This window comes from Phoxinus phoxinus (assembly GCF_949152265.1).
Source record: "Phoxinus phoxinus genome assembly, chromosome: 11".
Taxonomy (NCBI): domain Eukaryota; kingdom Metazoa; phylum Chordata; class Actinopteri; order Cypriniformes; family Leuciscidae; genus Phoxinus; species Phoxinus phoxinus.
In genome coordinates, this window is record NC_136886.1 from 360001 (window position 1) to 382500 (window position 22500).

General features: G+C 43.7%; 2 protein-coding genes across 3 annotated transcripts in view; one reads left to right on the forward strand and one right to left on the reverse strand.

The window, feature by feature from the left end:
• caskb (calcium/calmodulin-dependent serine protein kinase b) overlaps positions 1–22500 on the reverse strand; it is a 58802-nt gene that overhangs the window by 23988 nt on the left and 12314 nt on the right. Inside the window, 12 exon segments of the mRNA XM_079627303.1 lie at positions 1787–1867; positions 2637–2714; positions 4878–4999; positions 5357–5374; positions 9792–9891; positions 12025–12108; positions 12610–12732; positions 13101–13139; positions 13141–13283; positions 13406–13508; positions 22132–22204; positions 22295–22372. Coding sequence (XP_079483429.1) covers positions 1787–1867; positions 2637–2714; positions 4878–4999; positions 5357–5374; positions 9792–9891; positions 12025–12108; positions 12610–12732; positions 13101–13139; positions 13141–13283; positions 13406–13508; positions 22132–22204; positions 22295–22372 — 1042 coding nt within the window.
• Positions 17076–21771, forward strand: gpr34a (G protein-coupled receptor 34a). 2 transcript variants are annotated; one of them, XR_013799625.1, is made up of 3 exons: positions 17076–17282; positions 18849–21019; positions 21237–21771. XR_013799625.1 is itself a non-coding variant. In XM_079629522.1 (2 exons), exon 2 carries the CDS (start codon positions 18928–18930, stop codon positions 20119–20121), a length of 1194 nt encoding a protein of 397 aa, XP_079485648.1. In that variant the 5' UTR covers positions 17103–17282; positions 18849–18927; the 3' UTR covers positions 20122–21771. The 2 variants fall into 2 exon arrangements, 1 of the variants encoding a protein (XP_079485648.1); XM_079629522.1 differs by having other exon boundaries at positions 17103–17282; positions 18849–21771.

The following is a 22500-nucleotide window of genomic DNA, read 5'->3' on the forward strand; positions in this document are numbered from 1 at the left end:
TGGAGCATAAGTGGAGTATTAGTGGAGTAGTGGAGTATTAGTGGAGCATAAGTGGAGTAGTGGAGTATTAGTGGAGTAGTGGAGTATTAGTGGAGTATTAGTGGAGTAGTGGAGCATAAGTGGAGTAGTGGAGTATTAGTGGAGTATTAGTGGAGTATTAGTGGAGTATTAGCGTAGTAATAGCAGAGTATCAGTGGAGTAGTGGAGCATAAGTGGAGTATTAGTGGAGTAGTGGAGTATTAGTGGAGCATAAGTGGAGTAGTGGAGTATTAGTGGAGTAGTGGAGTATTAGTGGAGTATTAGTGGAGTAGTGGAGCATAAGTGGAGTAGTGGAGTATTAGTGGAGTAGTGGAGCATAAGTGGAGTATTAGTGGAGTAGTGGAGTATTAGTGGAGTAGTGGAGTATTAGTGGAGTAGTGGAGCATAAGTGGAGTATTAGTGGAGTAGTGGAGCATAAGTGGAGTAGTGGAGCATAAGTGGAGTATTAGTGGAGTATTAGTGGAGTAGTGGAGCATAAGTGGAGTAGTGGAGCATAAGTGGAGTAGTGGAGTATTAGTGGAGTAGTGGAGTATTAGTGGAGTAGTAAAGCATAAGTGGAGTATTAGTGGAGTAGTGGAGTATTAGTGGAGTAGTGGAGTATTAGTGGAGTAGTGGAGTATTAGTGGAGTATTAGTGGAGTAGTGGAGCATAAGTGGAGTATTAGTGGAGTATTGGAGTATTAGTGGAGTAGTGGAGCATAAGTGGAGTAGTGGAGTATTAGTGGAGTAGTGGAGTATTAGTGGAGTAGTGGAGCATAAGTGGAGTATTAGTGGAGTAGTGGAGCATAAGTGGAGTAGTGGAGTATTAGTGGAGTATTAGTGGAGTAGTGGAGCATAAGTGGAGTAGTGGAGTATTAGTGGAGTAGTGGAGTATTAGTGGAGTAGTGGAGTATTAGTGGAGTAGTGGAGTATTAGTGGAGTAGTGGAAAATTAGTGGAGTATTAGTGGAGTAGTGGAGTATTAGTGGAGTAGTGGAGTATTAGTGGAGTAGTGGAGTATTAGTGGAGTATTAGTGGAGTAGTGGAGTATTAGTGGAGTAGTGGAGTATTAGTGGAGTAGTGGAGCATAAGTGGAGTATTAGTGGAGTAGTGGAGCATAAGTGGAGTAGTGGAGTATTAGTGGAGTAGTGGAGTATTAGTGGAGTATTAGTGGAGTAGTGGAGCATAAGTGGAGTAGTGGAGTATTAGTGGAGTAGTGGAGTATTAGTGGAGTATTAGTGGAGTAGTGGAGTATTAGTGGAGTAGTGGAGTAGTGGAGTATTAGTGGAGTATTAGTGGAGTAGTGGAGTATTAGTGGAGTATTAGTGGAGTAGTGGAGTATTAGTGGAGTATTAGTGGAGTAGTGGAGTATTAGTGGAGTATTAGTGGAGTAGTGATAAACCCTAACCCTAACTCATTTTTGAGCGACACGTGAAGAGCACCAGAGGGTTACATTGAGTATTACACAAGTACTTTAGTACAGTCTTGTTTTTTTTTTCATTAAGTATACATCATGCTAGTGAATATAATACTGATTTTAGTAATTAATGACTGGTTCGAGTTTCATGACTGTATTACAGTAATAAGAGTTTACAGTTTAAACATGAAATAATGAGAAAATACAAAATCCAGTGAATTATGCGACTGATTTTGGTGTGAAATATTTTCTGTGACATTGACCGTAAGTGACTGACAGCAGAGAAGCGAGTGTGAAGATGAGTGTGAAGATGGGTGTGTGTGAACAGGAACCGCTGTGGTTTAGAGACTCACCATGAAGTGTGGCTGCGTGAGGATTCTCTTCAGCTCTTTGGCCTCCATGTTCTCAGAGTAACAGGACAGCGTCTCCAGCACCTGCAGAGACCGGACATCACATGACCTCAGTGCAGGAGATTTACATATGAGTCCGGCGCTGGAAACACCAGTTCATTCACAACAGGGTTTGAAATTAACTTTTTCACTCATCGGCCAATTTGGCTACAAATTATTTAAGTTACCGGCCATTCAGAACTTCTACTAGTCAAAAAAAATTAAAATAAAAAATATGTACATCATCACAGCTTATATAAATAAGCTCCTCTTCCTCTTTCATACTCATCACCAAACATGTGCTTTATGTGGACAGACCGATACAGTGAAGAACATCAGAACATGTGGATGCAGACGCGGCTTGATCTCCGCTAGTGCTGCAGGGCTGATGAACCAGCGCCGTTATCTGTTGTGCAGTGAGTGTGTGTTCAAGTCAGCCAGATATGAGCAGACTGAGCAATACGCTGCATTATTTAATATATCATGACTCAGCAACGTGAGTAAATAATGAGTAACACGCCAAACTGGCTCGTGATTGACAGCGTTTCCCGCCAGATTATTTTACCCGCATTTGGCGAGTGTTCATTTCAAACCCTGATCACAACGTCTGCTTTTGTCCTGTTCATGGAAACTATTATTTATGATGTCATTGGTCACATGATTCTGTAGAGTCACTAGCACAGGCCAGTAATTAAAGAGCATCATTAAACCATCAGACACACTCGAGCTCTGATCCATTAAACACAGATGATCATGAGCACGCGTGTGTGTGTGTGTGTGTGTGTGTGTGTGTGTGTGTGTGTGTGTCACACACCTCTTTGGCTCTCTGGACGGCGTCGCTGGGAGGATTCCTGATCTGAGGCGACGAGCGCGTGTTGATCTTATCATACAGCTGGAACACAGTCCGTTCAGTTCATCAGTCACATGACCATCAACACAAGAACCAGAAACACACAAACACATCAATCTCTCTCTCACACACACACACACACACACACACACACGTCAATCTCTCTCTCTCTCTCACACACACACACACACACATCAATCTCTCTCTCTCTCACACACACAAACACACACACATCAATATCTCTCTCTCACACACACACACACACACACACACACACACACATCAATCTCTCTCTCTCACACACACACACACACACACACACATCAATCTCTCTCTCTCACACACACACACACACACACACATCAATCTCTCTCACACACACACATCAATCTCTCTCTCACACACACACACACTCACACACATCAATCTCTCTCTCTCTCACACACACACACACATCAATCTCTCTCTCTCACACACACACACACACACACACACACTGACTCAAAATAAAGAGTGTAAATCATGACAGAAACACGTTTATAAGCTGATGCTGCATGTTGTTTGTCTGTTTAATTATTAGTCATCCATTAAATTACAATTACAGTAAGTTTGAATGGCAGTGGCGTGTCAGACTCTCATGAATCTTGTCATGTAGTGACACACACACACTCTACCCACTGTCTAGACGCTAGTCAAATGTGCCGTCTTCAAAACTCCCGCTGTGCGCAGCTGACGGCTCAACTTTACTTTCCATCATCATCATCATCATCATGAGGCGTCTGTGAAACCCTGCAGGATCGTCTGGTTCTCCAGATTCAGTGATGAGTGTGCACCTTTTGAATGTCGAGCGTTATTAACTCTTGAATAAAAGCTGACGCGGGACAAAATGGCTGATTTCCAACACGTTGAACTGAGCAATGCCATTGTGCCATTTTAAAGGATTAGTTCACTTTAAAAAAAACTTTTGCTGATAGTTTCCTCACCCCGATGTCCTCCAAGATGTCCATGTCTTTCTGTCTTCAGTGGAAAGGAAATGAAGGTTTTTGATGAACACATTTCTCCATATAATGTACTTCATTGGCGACCAAACGGGTCAAGGTCCAGATGACAGTGTCAGCGCCGCTTCAACGGGCTTTAAACGACACCAGACGATGAATACGGCTCTTATCTAGCGAAACCATCGTCATTTCACACATAAATAATAAAGTTTAAGTTTTATAAGCACAAGCGCTCGCCTTGCTCTGTTCTGTGATGCGCGTTCGTCACGTGATACGCAGTTACGCTGTAAAGGTCGCGCTTCTGTGAAAAGTAAAACATTTCTGTCCTGACGAAAATGTTCTTTTAGGCTTTTTAATATTCCAGCACCAGGATACACACACGAGATGGGCATTTTAAACGATAAACTGACACAAAGACATTTGAATATGTGTGTATGGTCCTCCTCCCGCACATCTGTAAACACTGACTCGTCAAGCGTGACCTTTACAGCGTAACTGCGTATTACGTGACGTCACAAACGCGCATCACAGAACAGAGCAAGGCGAGCGCTTGTGCTTATAAAACTTAAACTTTATTATTTATGTGTGAAATGACGATGGTTTCGCTAGATAAGAGCCGTATTCATCGTCTGGTGTCGTTTAAAGCCCGTTGAAGCGGCGCTGACACTGTCATCTGGACCTTGACCCGTTTGGTCGCCAATGAAGTACATTATATGGAGAAATGTGTTCATCAAAAACCTTCATTTCCTTTCCACTGAAAAAAGAAAGACATGGACATCTTGATGACATCGGGGTGAGGAAACTATCAGCAAAAGTTTTTTTAAAAGTGAACTAATCCTTTAATAGGCTACTTTTAAACGCATATAGCTCAGTAATGTCAGTTTATGTATGTTCTGAGAGAGGGGGTTTGTTGGGAAAGTCGGGGAGAGACGCACACTGCGATTAGACTGGATACACACATGCAGCATCTTAATTGTAAGAAAATGAAACTAAATAAATGAATAAATCAAGCCTTTATTACAAAACACTGGCGATATCATACAAGCGGGTCGGGTACAATATTTTCATTCTTTTTTTTGCAGTCCGAGTTGCGGGCGGGTTAGTTGAAAACGTTGGTCAGGTGCGGGTTGTTTATACATTGACCCGCGCATCACTGGTGTGTGTGTGTGTGTGTGTGTGTGTGTGTGTGTGCACCAGTCCAACTCACATCCAGCAGTGTGTGCAGATGTTGGTCCTGGAAGACGCTGTGCAGGAAGTCCAGATCTTTCTCACTGCAGTCCGTCAGTGCATGAATCTCCTCCAGACTGTCCAGCACCTGAGACACGGCCCCTGAACACACACACACACACACACACATCAGCCACACACACACCCGCTCACTGCTCACTCTGTGAATGTGCATGAACACAGAAACAGACGCGTCATGGAAGCCCTGAAGCTGCTGAGACGCCCCTGAAGCTCAACGTGTGTGTGTGTGTGTGTGTGTGTGTGTGTGTGTGTGTGTGTGTGTGTGTGTGCGTGTGTGCAGGAAATGAGGGGAATCGTGGCTTATATTGTCTTGAGTCGCGTCTGATCAAGTGTTTCAGTGGAAAACGATGATGGCACTCAGAAACATGCAAGACAGCAGATGAAGATGAAGATGAAGGTGTTGTTTGGGTGGCAAGCAAAGGCTGCTGGGATACCTACTTTCTGCAGCAAGCAATCCTACAGTACAGGCAGCGTTAGAAACAACAACAACAACTCAGATTACTGGAAGAGACACACACACAGAACACACCAGTATACTGAGACCCCGATATACTTCAGCCAATTCATTTAGAACAAAATCAGGAAAAAACAAGAGTTTTTTCAGGTGTTTGAAACTTCCGGAAACGTTCACTGTTCTAAACTCCTCTGAGCTCCTATTGGTCCGTGGCGATGATGTAATAGGTGGGTGTGTCTCTGAGGCCCCGCCTTCTTCTCTGGTGCATTTCTTCTGTTCAGTCCGTCAAGGTCCGATTGAAATCATGAACACACAGACGCTTTACAGCAGAAACTGCAGCTGCGGGTCTGAAAGAGACGCCGGCACTGTTTCATGTATAATATGCGGTAAAGCTGCAGCGTTAACCCGCGGTGTTCATCGCGTGGCGCTCAGAAATGACAGAATTTTACGTTTATTGTTATAAAAAATGTGCAAACATACTATTTTCAATTTTGATTTGAAATATATAATTTTCAAAATCACATTTTACTCTAAAACTGCAAGAAAATCAAAGCCATAAATCTAAACAAGTTGTGTCCCAGATGTGAGGCTGATATCTCAGTAATGATCTCTCAGTGAGATGCTGTTCGGCTGCAGTACCAAACGCCTCCACTAGAGGAAACTCGACTCCTGTTCATTTCCAATGACCTGTTCGAATCATGTTCCAATCAAGTGCCAAAACCTTTACCAAGTTTCGTACCATTCCAAAGAAGAAGAAAATTTTTTTTTTTTTTAAATTTGTCTTTTTTTGAGCGAAGAGCACTAAAGCAATCTACTGTATAAAGTGCTGTATAAATAAACGTCACGAGACTGAAGAGTCTGAATCTCAGATAAAGGTTTTTCAGTTCCGTTTTCCCCTACGCCATGAAGGAAGCAGAACTTGGCTGTGAGTATATCGGGGACTGAGCGTCTGCAGTACACAGAGACACTCTATCCCACAATGCAATGCACTCCTCGTCATCCGCCACCATCTCCAAAAATATATAAAATCTGATCAGACATTTCTACACAAAACTGAATGTACAATTGTAATAAACATGCAATGCAATGTGACACTGTGGTACGCTAGTGTGTTTTAGTGGAATAATGCCTAAAGTTTCTGAAGTAGTGTGTGTAGTGTGCAGTGTGTAGTGTGCAGTGTGCAGAGTTTAGTGGGCAGTGTGTAGTGTGTAGAGTTTAGTGTGCAGTGTGCAGAGTTTAGTGGGCAGTGTGTAGTGTGCAGAGTTTAGTGTGTAGTGTTTAGTGTGTAGTGTGCAGTGTGTAGAGTTTAGTGTGCAGTGTTTAGTGTGCAGTGTGCAGAGTTTAGTGTGTAGTGTGCAGAGTTTAGTGTGCAGTGTGCAGAGTTTAGTGTGTAGTGTGTAGTGTGCAGTGTGCAGAGTTTAGTGGGCAGTGTGTAGTGTGTAGAGTTTAGTGTGCAGAGTTTAGTGTGTAGTGGGCAGTGTGTAGAGTTTAGTGTGCAGTGTGTAGTGTGCAGAGTGTAGTGTGAAGTGTGCAGTGTGCAGAGTTTAGTGTGTAGTGGGCAGTGTGTAGAGTTTAGTGTGCAGTGTGTAGTGTGCAGAGTGTAGTGTTTAGTGTGTAGTGTGCAGTGTGCAGAGTTTAGTGTGAAGTGTGTAGTGTGCAGTGTGCAGTGAGCGGGACACAGAAACACTGTGGATCAGCAGCTCTTGACAGGAACAAACTTTTTGCTTCATGGGCAGAATTTCTCTGTCAATTTCAAAGTCCAGTCAGAAGATATTATTACACGGAAGAGTATTTCTCTGCATTGACAGAAATGTGCCGATGTTGAGTGTGTGATGATGAACAGTGGATGTAAAGCCGAGGGCAGTGATGTCAGTGTGGTTGTACACACACTCGGCTTGCGCTCAGAAGTAGAACAGCGACGACGAAACCACAGTCACAGGAAGTGAGAGCTAATTCTGCGATGGAGAAGTGTCTGTGTTTCTCAATACGGCACTTCCTCTGCGTTAGCCCCGCTGATGCCCCCGCTAGAGCAACCCTAGCATTAGCCATCCGTAAGCAGAACACACTCCACACTTCCTGCTACGGCTGGGTTACAAATATGGAGTTCTTGATTTTAATCGATACTTATTTTCCTATATTCTTAATCGACTACTTTTTAATCTCTGTATGTTACCTCTCGGCCATCTCTCTCTCAGCTACGCTGACGACACACAGTTTATCACTGGTGTGTGTGTGTGTAGCTGTGTCTCCTGATGACACTGGGCAAACTGATTCACCTGCTAACTGCATCCAAGACATAAAAGACCGGATGTCGCAAACTTTAAAACTCAACCAAGAGGGAAACACTGACCCCTAAACTCAATATCCTGGGAATAAACCCCAGCAAAATGGCAAAAAACTTTTATCATCTAAAGAACATTGCTAAAATGAGACCATTCCTTTCTTTGAGCAATACAGAAAAATCAATGCACACATTTATAACCAGCAGACTTGACTATTGTGATGACCTCCTTTCTGGCCAATCAGAGACTGCAGCCACCCACACCTGATCCTGAACTCTGGCCAATCAGAGACTGCAGCCACCCACACCTGATCCTGAACTCTGGCCAATCAGAGACTGCAGCCATCCACACCTGATCCTGAACTCTGGCCAATCAGAGAGCACATTACACCTGCACTAGTCAGGGTTTCCCGCAGCACTTTGGAACTGAGCAACACACGCTGCCGCCTTAACTACGGCGTCAGAAACATGTATGTGAGCGATATCCGCCGTTACTCTGTCCTGTGTAGAGCAGATTCTCCCGAGCCGATATTTCCCGCCGCTATACTCGAGTATTTTTACTTTAATGTTTAGATTATTTTAATAATCCTTTTTCTTCTTGTATTTTACTTGTACATGTATCTCCTCTCTCTTATTTCTGATTTGTGTGAGCCTGTACAGCACTGTGAACTGATGTGTTTGGAACAGTGCTATAAATCAAACGAGCTTGATTATGTTGACGAGCGGATATCTTCAACCCTACAGTCATGACTCAGTCTGAGCGGTTCTGTTGCTGAGGGAGTGAAACTGCAGCGGCTCCTGTCCCGGGATCACAGTGATATGAAACTCTACAGTGAGGTTCAGTAGTTAACATGAGTTTATGTATTTACATGATCTAACCATGAGCAATACATTCATTACAGTGTTTGTTCATCTTTGTTAATGTTAGTTGATAATAATACAGCTGTGCATTGTGTGTTCATGTTAGCTCACAGTGCAGTAACTCATGTTCACTAATACAACCTTTGGTTTTTATAATGTAGTAAATGTTGAAAGTATTATTAACTTTTAGTATTGCTCATTCTTAGTTCGTTAACTAATGTTAACTAATGAACCTGACTGTAAAATGTTACCCATATTTAATCCATGACAATGACAGCCACCATTTCAATGTTTATATAAAATAAAATAAAAAACAAGTAGAAACATAATTGTCTCATAAAAAAAATGTATTATTATAATGTTGTAATTCTAGAAAGTCCCTTATGTGTGAGTATTAACAGATCAGTTCATCTTGTGATATTAGTATCTGCAGTTCCGGTGTAATCACAGCATCAGTCGACAGATCTCCTGCTTAACATTTACATCTCAATGATAATTCATATCCACAGAACCATAAAGCGAACATCATTATTGTGTTCGGTGACACTTTACAATAAGGTCCCATTAGCTATTATTATTGTTCATTATGCCATAATTATAACATTAACAAACAAAGAGCAAAACATTTGTAACAGTGTCTATTAACCTATGTTAATATTAATACATAAAAATTCACTTATGTTCATTGTTAGTTCATGTCAGCTCTATTAACAGATACAACTTTTGATTTAGAAAATGTATTAGTAAATGTTGAAATTAACATGAACTGAAATTAATAAATGCTGTAGAAATAATTGTTCATTCTCAGTTCATGTTAAAATATGTATTTAAATAACACTAAGCAATGTATTTGTAGAAAATGTAATAATCTGTCAATGTTAGTTAATAAAAATGCAATTGTTAATCGTTTGTTCATGTTACTTCACAATGCTAATACAATCTAATGCAACTTTTGATGAATAACGCATTAGCAAATGTTGAAATTAATTTGAACTAATATAATAAATGCTGCAGAATTATTGTTCACTGCTAGCTCGTGTAAACTAATGCAGTAAACTGAAGGTAAAATGGGTCCTTATTGTAAAGTATGTCATAATCCTGAAGATCTGAAGCCTGATGATGCCGTTCATCATGTGATCTACAGGAAAGCGGGATTCTGAGACGGTTTTCCCAGCGCAGCTTCTCTCGAGGTCACATGACCAGCTCCAGACTCTCACACTGACTGATGAGCCAGACACAGATCAGAGATGACTGGAGCGCACGCTGAGGGGACGCACCTGAAGACGTGGGGTCCTCGGAGAAATCGTGCAGGTCTTCGGGAGGGTCGCCGTAGAACGAGTTGAACTTGTGACTGGAGACGGCAGCGAGGACGGCACCCTGTCAATCACACACACACACACACAAATCTCTTTATTTTATTCATTATGCAGATTATTTGATCAAATCATTCTTCTAAACCACAGACATTTGACATTTGCCTTCCAGAGATCGTGTCAAACCACTCGTCGTCACCTTTACACACACACACACACACATCTCTCTATTCTTCTGGCCTCAAACAGTCACAGACCTGACTAAACGTTTGAAGTATTAGAACAACATCCTGTGCTTTCATGTGGCAGTGCGAGTCTGTCAATGAGAACTTTACTCGCGCTGACCTGAAACTACCAGAAGTGTGGAAGAGTTCGACTGTGTAACGCCACTGCTCCTGATCAGCAGATTCACTGAATAACACACTTCATAACACACTTCATAACACACTACATAACACACTACATAACACACTAAACCCAAACCCTAACGCCACTGCTCCTGATCAGCAGATTCACTGAATAACACACTTCATAACACACTACATAACACACTTCATAACACACTTCATAACACACTTAAACCCAAACCCTAACGCCACTGCTCCTGATCAGCAGATTCACTGAATAACACACTTCATAACACACTTCATAACACACTACATAACACACTACATAACACACTTCATAACACACTTCATAACACACTTCATAACACACTTCATAACACACTTCATAACACACTTCATAACACACTTCATAACACACTAAACCCAAACTCTAACGCCACTGCTCCTGATCAGCAGATTCACTGAATAACACACTTCACAACACACTTCATAACACACTACATAACACACTACATAACACACTTCATAACACACTACATAACACACTTCATAACACACTGCATAACACACTTCATAACACACTTCATAACACACTGCATAACACACTTCATAACACACTTCATAACACACTTCATAACACACTTCATAACACACTAAACCCAAACTCTAACGCCACTGCTCCTGATCAGCAGATTCACTGAATAACACACTTCACAACACACTTCATAACACACTACATAACACACTACATAACACACTTCATAACACACTACATAACACACTTCATAACACACTGCATAACACACTTCATAACACACTTCATAACACACTGCATAACACACTTCACAACACACTTCATAACACACTTCATAACACACTACATAACACACTTCACAACACACTTCATAACACACTACATAACACACTACATAACACACTTCATAACACACTACATAACACACTTCATAACACACTGCATAACACACTTCATAACACACTTCATAGCACACTGCATAACACACTTCATAACACACTTCATAACACACTTCATAACACACTTCATAACACACTAGTTAACACACTACATAACACACTTCATAACACACTGAATAACACACTTCATAACACACTTCATAACACACTACATAACACACTTCATAACACACTTCATAACACACTTCATAACACACTTCATAACACACTGAACTTCATAACACACTTCATAACACGCTTCATAACACACTTCATAACACACTTCATAACACACTTCATAACACACTTCATAACACACTACATAACACACTTCATAACACACTTCATAACACACTACATAACACACTTCATAACACACTTCATAACACACTTCATAACACACTTCATAACACACTTCATAACACACTACATAACACACTACATAACACACTTCATAACACACTTCATAACACGCTTCATAACACACTTCATAACACACTACATAACACACTTCATAACACACTTCATAACACACTTCATAACACACTACATAACACACTTCATAACACACTTCATAACACACTTCATAACACTTCATAACACACTTCATAACACACTTCATAACACACTTCTGCATGTGTGCGGATCATGTGACGTGTGTATTTTCCTGTTACTTCCTGTGTTTTTACAAATATAAGATGTTTTTTTGGTGAACAGGGTTAAAGAGTTGAATGAGACGCGGCTCAATTTCAGGATTATTAGTATCGAACACTGAGTGTGTGTGTGTGTGTGTGTGTGTGTGTGTGTGTGTGTGTGTGTGTGTGTGTGTGTGTGTGTGTGTGTGTGTGTGTGTGTGTGTGTGTGATGACAGTAAATACCTTGAGTTTCCTCCGAGCGTTGAACTTCCTCAGTTGCTCCACTGTCTCGGGAAGGTGGATCTTGTACGAGTAGCGATCTCTCTCCTACACACACACACACACACATACACACACACACACACACACACACACACACACACATGAGGCGAACTGAACCCGATACAGCGATCCAATGTCAGAAACAGGAATTGATGTGCATGTGTGAGAGTGTGTGTGTGTGTCTGTGTGTGTGAGAGAGAGAGAGAGAGAGAGAGAGAGAGAGAGAGAGAGAGAGAGAGAGAGAGAGAGAGAGAGTGTGAGAGTGTGTGTGTGTGTGTCTGTGTGTGTGAGAGAGAGAGAGAGAGAGAGAGAGAGAGAGAGTGTGAGAGTGTGTGTGTGTGTCTGTGTGTGTGAGAGAGAGAGAGAGAGAGAGAGAGAGAGAGAGAGAGAGAGAGAGAGAGAGAGAGAGAGAGAGTGTGTGTGTGTGTGTGTCGTGTGTGTGTGTGTGTGTGTGTGTGTGTGTGTGTGTGTGCGTGTGTGTGTGTGTGTGTGTGTGTGTGTGTGTGTGTGTGTGTGTGTGTGTGTGTGTGTGTGTGTGTGTGAGACCTTGAGCCAGGGGTGGTTGAGCGCTTCATAGACGGTGATTCTCTCGGCTGGGTCCAGCATTAGCATACGCCGCACCAGGTCTTTAGCGCTCTCGGAGATCTGACTCCACTGCCGAGGGTTCATCTGACACACACACACACACACACACACACACACACTGTACTACACAACTGAACAACTTCACCCAGAGGCTGTTCCAAATTAATCAAAGGTTTATGTTTACAACAAGAACAAATATCTGCCAATAGAGTCAGAAAAATAATCTTGTTTTCTCTGAATTACGCTCTAGTCCATAGGGCACTGATCGAGTGCACTTATATACCCGTAGATATACCCGTGCGGCTCGAGACTGGTGTAGTGGTCCAGTGGTCACATGTCTCATTCAGCCCCAGAACACCAGTGGAACGCCCTGATCTGACATTAGCCGCGCCGGCTGACGTGTGTGTGGTGTTTTGAGGTGTGTATGTTCATCTCTGCACGCGGTAAGGTACCTTGTACTTTCCCTTCACAATGGCTTCAAACAGCCGCTCGCCGCTCCTTGGTGCCGTAGAACGGCAAGCAGCCGCTCAGCAGGATGAAGAGAATGACACCGCAACCCCAGACGTCCACCGGCTTCCCGTACGGCTCGCGCTTGACGACCTCAGGAGCCATGAAGTGAGGGGTCCCTACCCGACCTACAGGGGGGGGGGGGGGGGGGGGGGGGGTTGGAGAGACAGGGCTTCAGAACAAATCGGAGCAAAGGGCTTGCTCGTAACTTCCTGTACACATGATTCCTGTGGTGAAAACACACACGTACCTCCAGCCACCAGGCCTGACTCGCCCAGCTGAATCGCCACGCCGAAGCCGCCCAGTTTGACAGGAGCCGAGTTCTCCTTAGAGGCCAGCAGCACACAGTGAGGCTGAACACACACACACACACACATTATTTTATATATATCTAGTCCCATGTAAACTTCAAAGCTGACTCCCTGTAACAAATATTAGACCGATCACTTCTGCCACTAAAGATTGCTTTATCAATAATCTCCCTGATCAGTTTCATCATCTCAGCATCCCGGATAGCTTAGAAGAACTCGATATTGCGACAGAAACTACGGACTCTCTTTTCCAGCACTTTAGACACAGTCCTCCTCTGCGCTTAAAGAAGATAAAGACACTCGGCCCTGAGGAGAGCAGCCAGCTGGAAGAGAACACAACTAGAGGTTTTTCGCATTTCATGGAAAGAAAGCATCACTGCATACAGAGGCCTTAAAAACTGCTAGATCTGCTTATATGTCGTCTCTCTTAGCGACACACCAAACGCGAATAAAGCGTCTGGCGCGAGTGATTTCAATGTTAAGTCAAAGTAAAGACGCGTTTACACGCGAATGAGGCGTTTAGTGCGGCGCGGTAGATGTGAATCCGCCTCATTCGCGCGTCCAGTTCGTGCGTATAATGCGAATTGAGCGCTGGCACATTACGCGCGAGTGATTTTATTTGGTGCTTTTGTGCGAATTCGCGCCTGAAGCTCAAGTTGAAAAACTTTTGCGTCAACTCGCGCCACGTTAACCAATCAGGAGCCTGCTTGCTGCTGTCACATGGTGAAGTGATGTGATAAACGGGGGCAGGCCGCTTTTCAGTTTATAATGTTATTTTATATGTTTGACCTCAATAAATTATTTTGTAATATGACTAAATACCTGGTGTGGTTCTAATGCACAACAAAGCAAATATTTTATCACATAAAAACTTGATTTCAATTTATGAGACATACAGTATTAATTTTGTATTGAATGCTATTTATTCCATATCTAATCTAGATTATATGAAACATTATTATTCTAATGTAAAGACAACCAACTTACTTTAGTGCATAAGAACACAGCCTAGTTCGTGTCTGGACAGACAGGTTAATAACTTTTGGAGGCTGGCTCCATTTATCATCCAAACAAAAATAAATGATAGATTAGGTGAGGCCGAGGGTGACCCTCGCTCCGATGCGGGACAACAGGTCATCAAACTGGGCGCGGGACAGGCGGAAGTATCCAGGCGCAGCTCCTGGAGCAAATGGTGAAACTCGCCAAACTGGGAACGGAGGGTCTGGTGGACCCAAGAACGGCGACGATGACCCTACACCGCTGTTCTGCTCTCTAGAGCAAAGACAGAGCGGTGACTCTCTCGAGGAATGCTCGATCAACATCAGCCATCTTGCAAACAGAACCGCCTAGCACTGGCCCCTCCCACAAGAAGCGGATTCGCGTCAAATTCCATTCAAACGCTTGCTTTTACGTGCGTCCTATTCGCTCTGGACACACGAATGGATTCAAAATGTTCAAGCGTCCAACTACACCGCGTTCCAAATTATTATGCAAATTAAATTTTACACAGATTTTCCTAAATAGTCAATGCATATGACAGGCAGTATGATTTTCAAGTCACCAACCGATAGTCTATAAGTCGAATTTCATTGAACAAACCACCCAACGAAAACAGTATTTTAATAAAAAATAAAAAACTCAAAATGCACTGTTCCAAATTATTATGCACAACAGAGTTTGAAAACATTTTATAGGCAGTAAATAACTGAAAATGGTAATTTTGTTGAATTTGCAGCATTAGAAGGATATTTTTTTACTAAATCAAAAGCCATTTCAATCAAACACATCTTAACAGGGCAAGTTACATGTTAACATAGGACCCCTTCTCTGATATCACATTCTCAACTCTTGCATCCATTGAACTTGTGAGTTTAAGGAGAGTTTCTGCTTGAATTTCTCTGCAGGATGTCAGAATATCCTCCCAGAGCTGCTGTTCTGATGCAAACTGCCTCCCACCCTCATAGATCTTTTGCTTGAGGATGCTCCAAAGGTTCTCAATAGGGTTGAGGTCAGGGGAGGATGGGGCACACCATGAGTTTCTCTCCTTTTATGCCCATAGCAGCCAATGACACAGAGCTATTCTTTGCAGCATGAGATGGTGCATTGTCATGCATGAAGATGATTTTGCAACGGAAGGCACGGTTCTTCTTTTTATACCATGGAAGAAAGTGGTCAGTCAGAAACTCTACTTTGCCAAGGTCATTTTCACAGCTTCAGGGACCCTAAAGGGTCTGCCAGCTCTCTCCCTATGATTCCGACCCAAAACAGGACTCCGCCATCTCCCTGCTGACGTCACAGCCTTATTGGGACATCCAACCATCCACTACTCCATCCATCTGGACCATCCAGGGTTGCACGGCACTCATCAGTAAACAAGACTGTTTGAAAATTAGTGGGCCCACTGCAACCGTTTCTGCTAGACAGCATTGGTTAGGGGTGCCGAATAGTAGTTTTAGGCACAACTGCACGCCTCTGGAGGATCCTACACCTTGAAGTTTGCGGGACTCCAGAGGCACCAGCAGCTTCAAATACCTGTTTGCTGCTTTGTAATGGCATTTTAGCAGCTGCTCTCTTAATCTGATGAATTTGTCTGGCAGTAACCTTCCTCATTATGCCTTTATCTGCACGAACCCGTCTGTGCTCTGAATCAGCCACAAATTTCTTCATAGTACGTTGATCACGCTTAAGTTTTCGTGAAATATCTAATGTTTTCATACCTTGTCCAAGGCATTGCACTATTTGACGCTTTTCCGCAACAGAGAGATCCTTTATCTTTCCCATATTGCTTGAAACCTGTGGCCTGCTTAATAATGTGGAACATCCTTCTTAAGTAGTTTTTCTTTAATTGGGCTTATCTGGCAAACTAATTATCACAGGTGTCTGAGATTGATTTCAGTGATCCAAAGAGCCCAGAGACACAATACAATCCATGAGTTTGATTGAAAAACTAAATATTTCATGTTTATGACACTTAATTCCAATTTGCATAATAATTTGGAACGCGGTAGACGCAATAAACGCAAATTTGACGCTATATTCGCGTTTGGTGTGAACGCAGACGAAAACAAACACAACCCTAGGTATTTATTTGATACTTTTATTTTGGATGTGATTAAATAAAGGTGACTTGACTTGACACACACATGAAAGTGAACACGTCCTACGTAAAGCCACATATGTTCTCATGTCACCTCTGAACACACTCTCACGTGGTATAATATGAGATGAGAAGAAGACAAGGAACAAACCTTTCATAGGAACCATGTTAACGCGACGGCTCAACAAAAACCACATTTTAGTCAAACACCGAGAGTGAGCGTGCGTGCGGCGAGAGAGAGAGAGAGAGAGAGAGAGAGAGAGAGAGAGAGAGAGAGAGAGAGAGAGAGAGAGTGTGTGTGTGTGTGAGAGAGAGCGAGAGAGAGAGAGAGAGAGAGAGAGAGAGAGAGAGAGAGAGAGAGAGAGAGAGAGAGAGAGAGAGAGAGAGAGTGTGTGTGTGAGAGAGAGCGAGAGAGAGAGAGAGAGAGAGAGAGAGCGAGCGTGCGGGCGGGCGAGAGAGAGAGAGAGAGAGAGAGAGTGTGTGTGTGTGAGAGAGAGAGAGAGAGAGAGAGTGTGTGTGTGAGAGAGAGAGAGAGAGAGGACGAGCAGACGCAGCGACTGCAGACGTTCTGAGCGTTTGAAAGGGAAGAAGCAGAAACACATCAGACTCTCGCGGAGGAATGAAAGCGGATCTGATCTGAGACTGAAACTGTTCCGTCTGAAGAGATGAACGTGCAGCTGCAGCGGTTTGTGCAACTCAAGAAATTAACATGCTAAACTGTGAGTAGAATTCACTAATTCATCAGTGTGTCTGAGATCAAAACTGTGTGTGTGTGTGTGTGTGTGTGTGTGTGTGTGTGTGTGTGTGCTATTCAACAGATGCCATTAATAAAACAGACAGAGAAACGTATGTGCGTACATGAATACACTTCATACTACGGTCAGAAGATATGTAGGTCGCTCCGCTAAAATGGCAGTTTCATATAAAAAATAAAAAGATTAAAAAAAGCTTTCTGTATAAACATTTTAACACAACTAAAAATATGCTGAATGTATGAAATGACCATTTGAGTATGCAATCAGCACACATGGTCCTCACGATCATGTGTGTGAAGAAACGTCATGAAATGTCGACGGCCTTCTGTTAATTGAATCATGATTAATCCAACTTTGTTAAATAAACATTTTGATTTTACTATTTACAGCTCAGATATCAAGTAATACAAAAATATTAAATAAAAACAAATTATGCAAAATGAGAAACAATTATTCCTTTTTACACGTATTGATTTAGCAGGCGGCTTTATTCAGAGCGGCGTAAAACGACAATAACACAAGCAGAAGAAAAACACGGCTTCATAAATACCAGAAATAACACCGATAGAGCGCAAGTGCACAGAGAAAAGCAAGTGTGAATTTACAAATATAGAGTACAAATATATATCAGTCCCTCCAGGATGTCACGCGACTTTATCAGATTTCTGCAGCCTAAGATTACTAAGATTACTGATTTTGCGGTGGCTTTTCTCAATATTTGCAGTAATAACATTATTACTTTTCTGACCTCAAAGAACCATTGGGCTCTCTAATTGATAATAACTTACAAATATAATTTCGATGATGAAGATGAACATGATTTATATATATATATATATTAGTGCTGGGCAACGATTAATCGCATCCAAAATAAAAGTTTGTGTTTCCATAATATATGTGTGTGTACTGTGGATCATTATTTTGTATATATAAATACACACACATGCTTGTATATATTTAAGAAATATTTGCATGTATATACTGTGTATAGATTTATTTATAATTTATATTATATATAAATATAAATATTTTATATATAAATAAATAAAAATCTTAAAATATATACATGCACGTGTGTGATTAATCGTTGCCCAGCACTAATATATATATACACATATAATCATTATTGTTCTATACAGTGTGCAAGATTGAGTTAGAGAAAGAAGAGTGCAGCTGCAGAGTGAGCCATGAACTGCAATAGACCCGAAACACACTTTCATAACAGAAGCAAGAAGTGCTAACTCCTCAGTTTATACGGTGGAAAGAGCAGCGAAGCAATTCCAACTTTCTTTAACTTAAAACATTCAACACAGCTAAACCGTCCAGAAAAGGGAATGGAAACTTGAATTCTGCTGAGAGAGACGAGGCGTTCCAGCCGTCAGCCAGAGTGTGTGTTTCTGGGACGTTTGCCTGACCATAATTCACACTCGTCCGGATGAGCCAGAGCTTCCTCACCCTTCACTCTCATTGGGTCTGGGCGAGTTCCCCTGTTGTTCCCCAGTGCAGTAACACGTGTCTCTCTCTCCCCAGAGCTGGAGGTTCCAGTGGAAAGACTCCGTGAACTTCAGCCCAACTAGGAGATCAAAGCAACGCCACCCCGTCGAACACGATGAGCACCACCGTCTGGCCGCCCGATCACACCGCCACCTCGCTAACACACAACCGCTCGTGTGTGCTGGACGACAGCTTACGGCTCCCGCTAGCGGTGCTATACTCGTTCATCTTCCTCTTCGGCCTGGCGGGAAACCTGCTAGCGCTATGGGTCTTCCTCTTCCTGCACTCGCGACGGAACTCCGTGCGCGTCTTCCTCATCAACTCAGCCATAGCGGATCTGGTGCTGCTAGCATGTCTTCCCTTCCGCGTGATGTATCACTCCCAGGGGAACGTGTGGTCGCTGGGCCCGCGCATGTGCAAGGCGGTGGGAAACCTCTTCTACATGAACATGTACGTTAGCATCACCCTGCTGGGTCTCATTAGCCTGGACCGCTACCTGAAGATCATCGGCGTGAGAGACTCTCAGAGAGGCTGCGGGCCGCGCTGGCTACGAGGGAGCCGCTGGAGTCATGTGACCTGCGTTGTGCTGTGGACCTGCTCTTTAGTGATGGTTGTTCCCATGATCGCGCTGGCCGAGGGCAACGAGGAGCCTGGGAAGTGTTTCCAGTACAAGCAAAGGAAACATGCGCGCGGGAAAGCCTACTTTAACCTGTTCTTAGTGGGCGTGTTCTGGCTAGTGTTCGTGGTTCTGCTAGTGTCGTATGCACGGATCGCACGCCGACTGCTGCAAGCGTCGCGCGACAAACCAGACCTGCCGAACGCCTCCCGCTACGCCCGCACCGCTAAGAAGTCGTTCGTGGTTCCGCTACTCTTCACCGTGTGCTTCGTGCCGTATCACGCCTTCAGAGCCGTCTACATATCGTCCCAGCTTAGCGATGTTAGCTGCGAAACGCAGAGGCTAATGGACCGAACCAACGAGGTCATGCTTCTGCTCTCCGCGCTCAACAGCTGCCTGGACCCCGTCATGTACTTCATGCTCTCGGGTTCGGTACGCAAAGCCACCATACAGGCGTTAGCGCGGCTAATCCGCGTGCAACACGAACCAGCTACCACTAACAGCTCCACCACTGAGTTCAGGAAGACATCTGTGTCTCACGCCTCCACCGCCGCAGTGCTAACTTCCTCCCGCGGGAGTCTGGGATTGATCACGCCGCTCCGCTCCAAACCTGCGCTCAACACCGACGCCGGCGGACATCAGTGTTCGCAATCAAACTCAGTGACGGCGAGTCTCTCGCGTCAGCCACACTGACCAGCGGCTGTGAGCGCTGCACGGGAAACGATGACTAGCTTGAGATGTTTGCATGGGAAAGTTCACTTCTATGAGCATGTGTGGGATACACGGCGGGATACACAGCTGCAAGCGATCACTAAACATCTGGTGTTAGTGTTCAGACACACACAAGACATCAGACACACTGCAGACAGTCAGAGTGGCAGAACCCCAAACAGCAGCGATGCAGAGCCGGCTCACACATGAAGAGGAGGAGGACGCCCCCTACTGGAGGAGCGGAGTTACTGCACTGGAAATAGAGCTGAGCAAAAGCACCTGTTGAACTCTGTGAACTGAGGAAGTCGAGTCACTTTCACTCATACAGCGCTTTACCAATATAGAGTTTCACAGCCGCTGTACAGAGATACCGGAGATTACAGTCACAGTGTTCCGGCTTTACAGCAGCTCTAGAGTAAAGCTATTGTCCAGATAAAGTTACACCGTTCTAACAGAAAACAGAAACTTTTAATGTGTTCTGGCCGTTCATTTACACACACCAGTGTCTGGAGCTGGAGAACACACACCAGTGTCTGGAGCTGGAGAACACACACCAGTGTCTGGAGCTCGAGAACACACACCAGTGTCTGGAGCTCGAGAACACACACCAGTGTCTGGAGCTGGAGAACACACACCAGTGTCTGGAGCTCGAGAACACACACCAGTGTCTGGAGCTGGAGAACACACACCAGTGTCTGGAGCTGGAGAACACACACCAGTGTCTGGAGCTGGAGAACACACACCAGTGTCTGGAGCTGGAGAACACACACCAGTGTCTGGAGCTGGAGAACACACACCAGTGTCTGGAGCTCGAGAACACACACCAGTGTCTGGCGCTCGAGAACACACACCAGTGTCTGGAGCTCGAGAACACACACCAGTGTCTGGAGCTCGAGAACACACACCAGTGTCTGGAGCTCGAGAACACACACCAGTGTCTGGAGCTGGAGAACACACACCAGTGTCTGGAGCTGGAGAACACACACCAGTGTCTGGAGCTGGAGAACACACACCAGTGTCTGGAGCTGGAGAACACACACCAGTGTCTGGAGCTGGAGAACACACACCAGTGTCTGGAGCTGGAGAACACACACCAGTGTCTGGAGCTCGAGAACACACACCAGTGTCTGGAGCTCGAGAACACACACCAGTGTCTGGAGCTCGAGAACACACACTCTGAAATCAAGGTGCAAGTTTTTAAACATTTTGAAAAGCGTAATCATCTCCGTGTAAACTTCAAAAACGAGAGTCATCAAATGACTGCATAACACTGAATAGTGTGTCGCTTCCACGCGTCCATGCGATCTGGAATCATTGTAATAATGTTAATCAGTTCAGAGAGACTAGCGGAGACTTCAGGACCGTCGTGAGCAACATTCACACACATCTGATCAGCGCCTCAACCTGACAATCATCGCACTCGACCCACTCGACCCACTCGACCCCCAGACGGACCGCATGACGGGAGCGTGCCGATGCTGCCAGCGCCGCACACACTGCTGTGGGCCTCGGGCGTCAGGGGCCACTGGATACTGATCTCCTCACACACACCACACACATGAGCTGATCACATGCACACATCTAAATAAAATTAATAAATAATAAGACAAGAGAATAAAAATATAAAGCCTTATTCTGTGTTTATTCACTTCTCAATTGTTATTCTTATAGATAAACTCTAAGTGTTTGAACAACATGATGAAGATGAACATGATTTATGAGTAAAGATGATGAAGATGAACATGATTTATGAGTAAAGATGATGAAGATAAACATGATTTATGAGTAAAGATGATGAAGATGATTTATGAGTAAAGATGATGAAGATGAACATGATTTATGAGTAAAGATGATGAAGATGAACATGATTTATGAGTAAAGATGATGAAGATGAACATGTTATGGGGTGAAGATGATGAAGATGATGAAGATGAACATGTTATGGGGTCAGCTGCTATAAACTGCGATTGTGAATCTGAGATCGAGTCTTACCTTGACGTCTCTGTGAATGACGTTGTTGTCATGACAATAGCGCAGGGCTTCAAGTATCTGTCGCATGTAGTGACTGTGAACACACACACACACACACACACACACAGATTGAGCACAGGAAGCAGATGGGTTGTGTGTGATGTGAACAGGAAGTGATGCTCACCTGGACACCGCCTCACTGTAGACGAACCCGGCATCGGCCCTCTTCACAATCTCAAAACACAGATCAGCTCCATCCATGCTGCACGCACACACACACACACACACACACACACACACACACACATCAGCGTAACACACACATCCTCTAACCCTTCATCATGTATTTACACGTGACAGTGATGCAGAAACATGGAGGAACATCAAAAT

Bases quoted from the DNA above. Each gene is read 5' to 3' on its own strand.
- gpr34a (XM_079629522.1), top strand. From the start codon at position 18,928: ATGAGCACCACCGTCTGGCCGCCCGATCACACCGCCACCTCGCTAACA.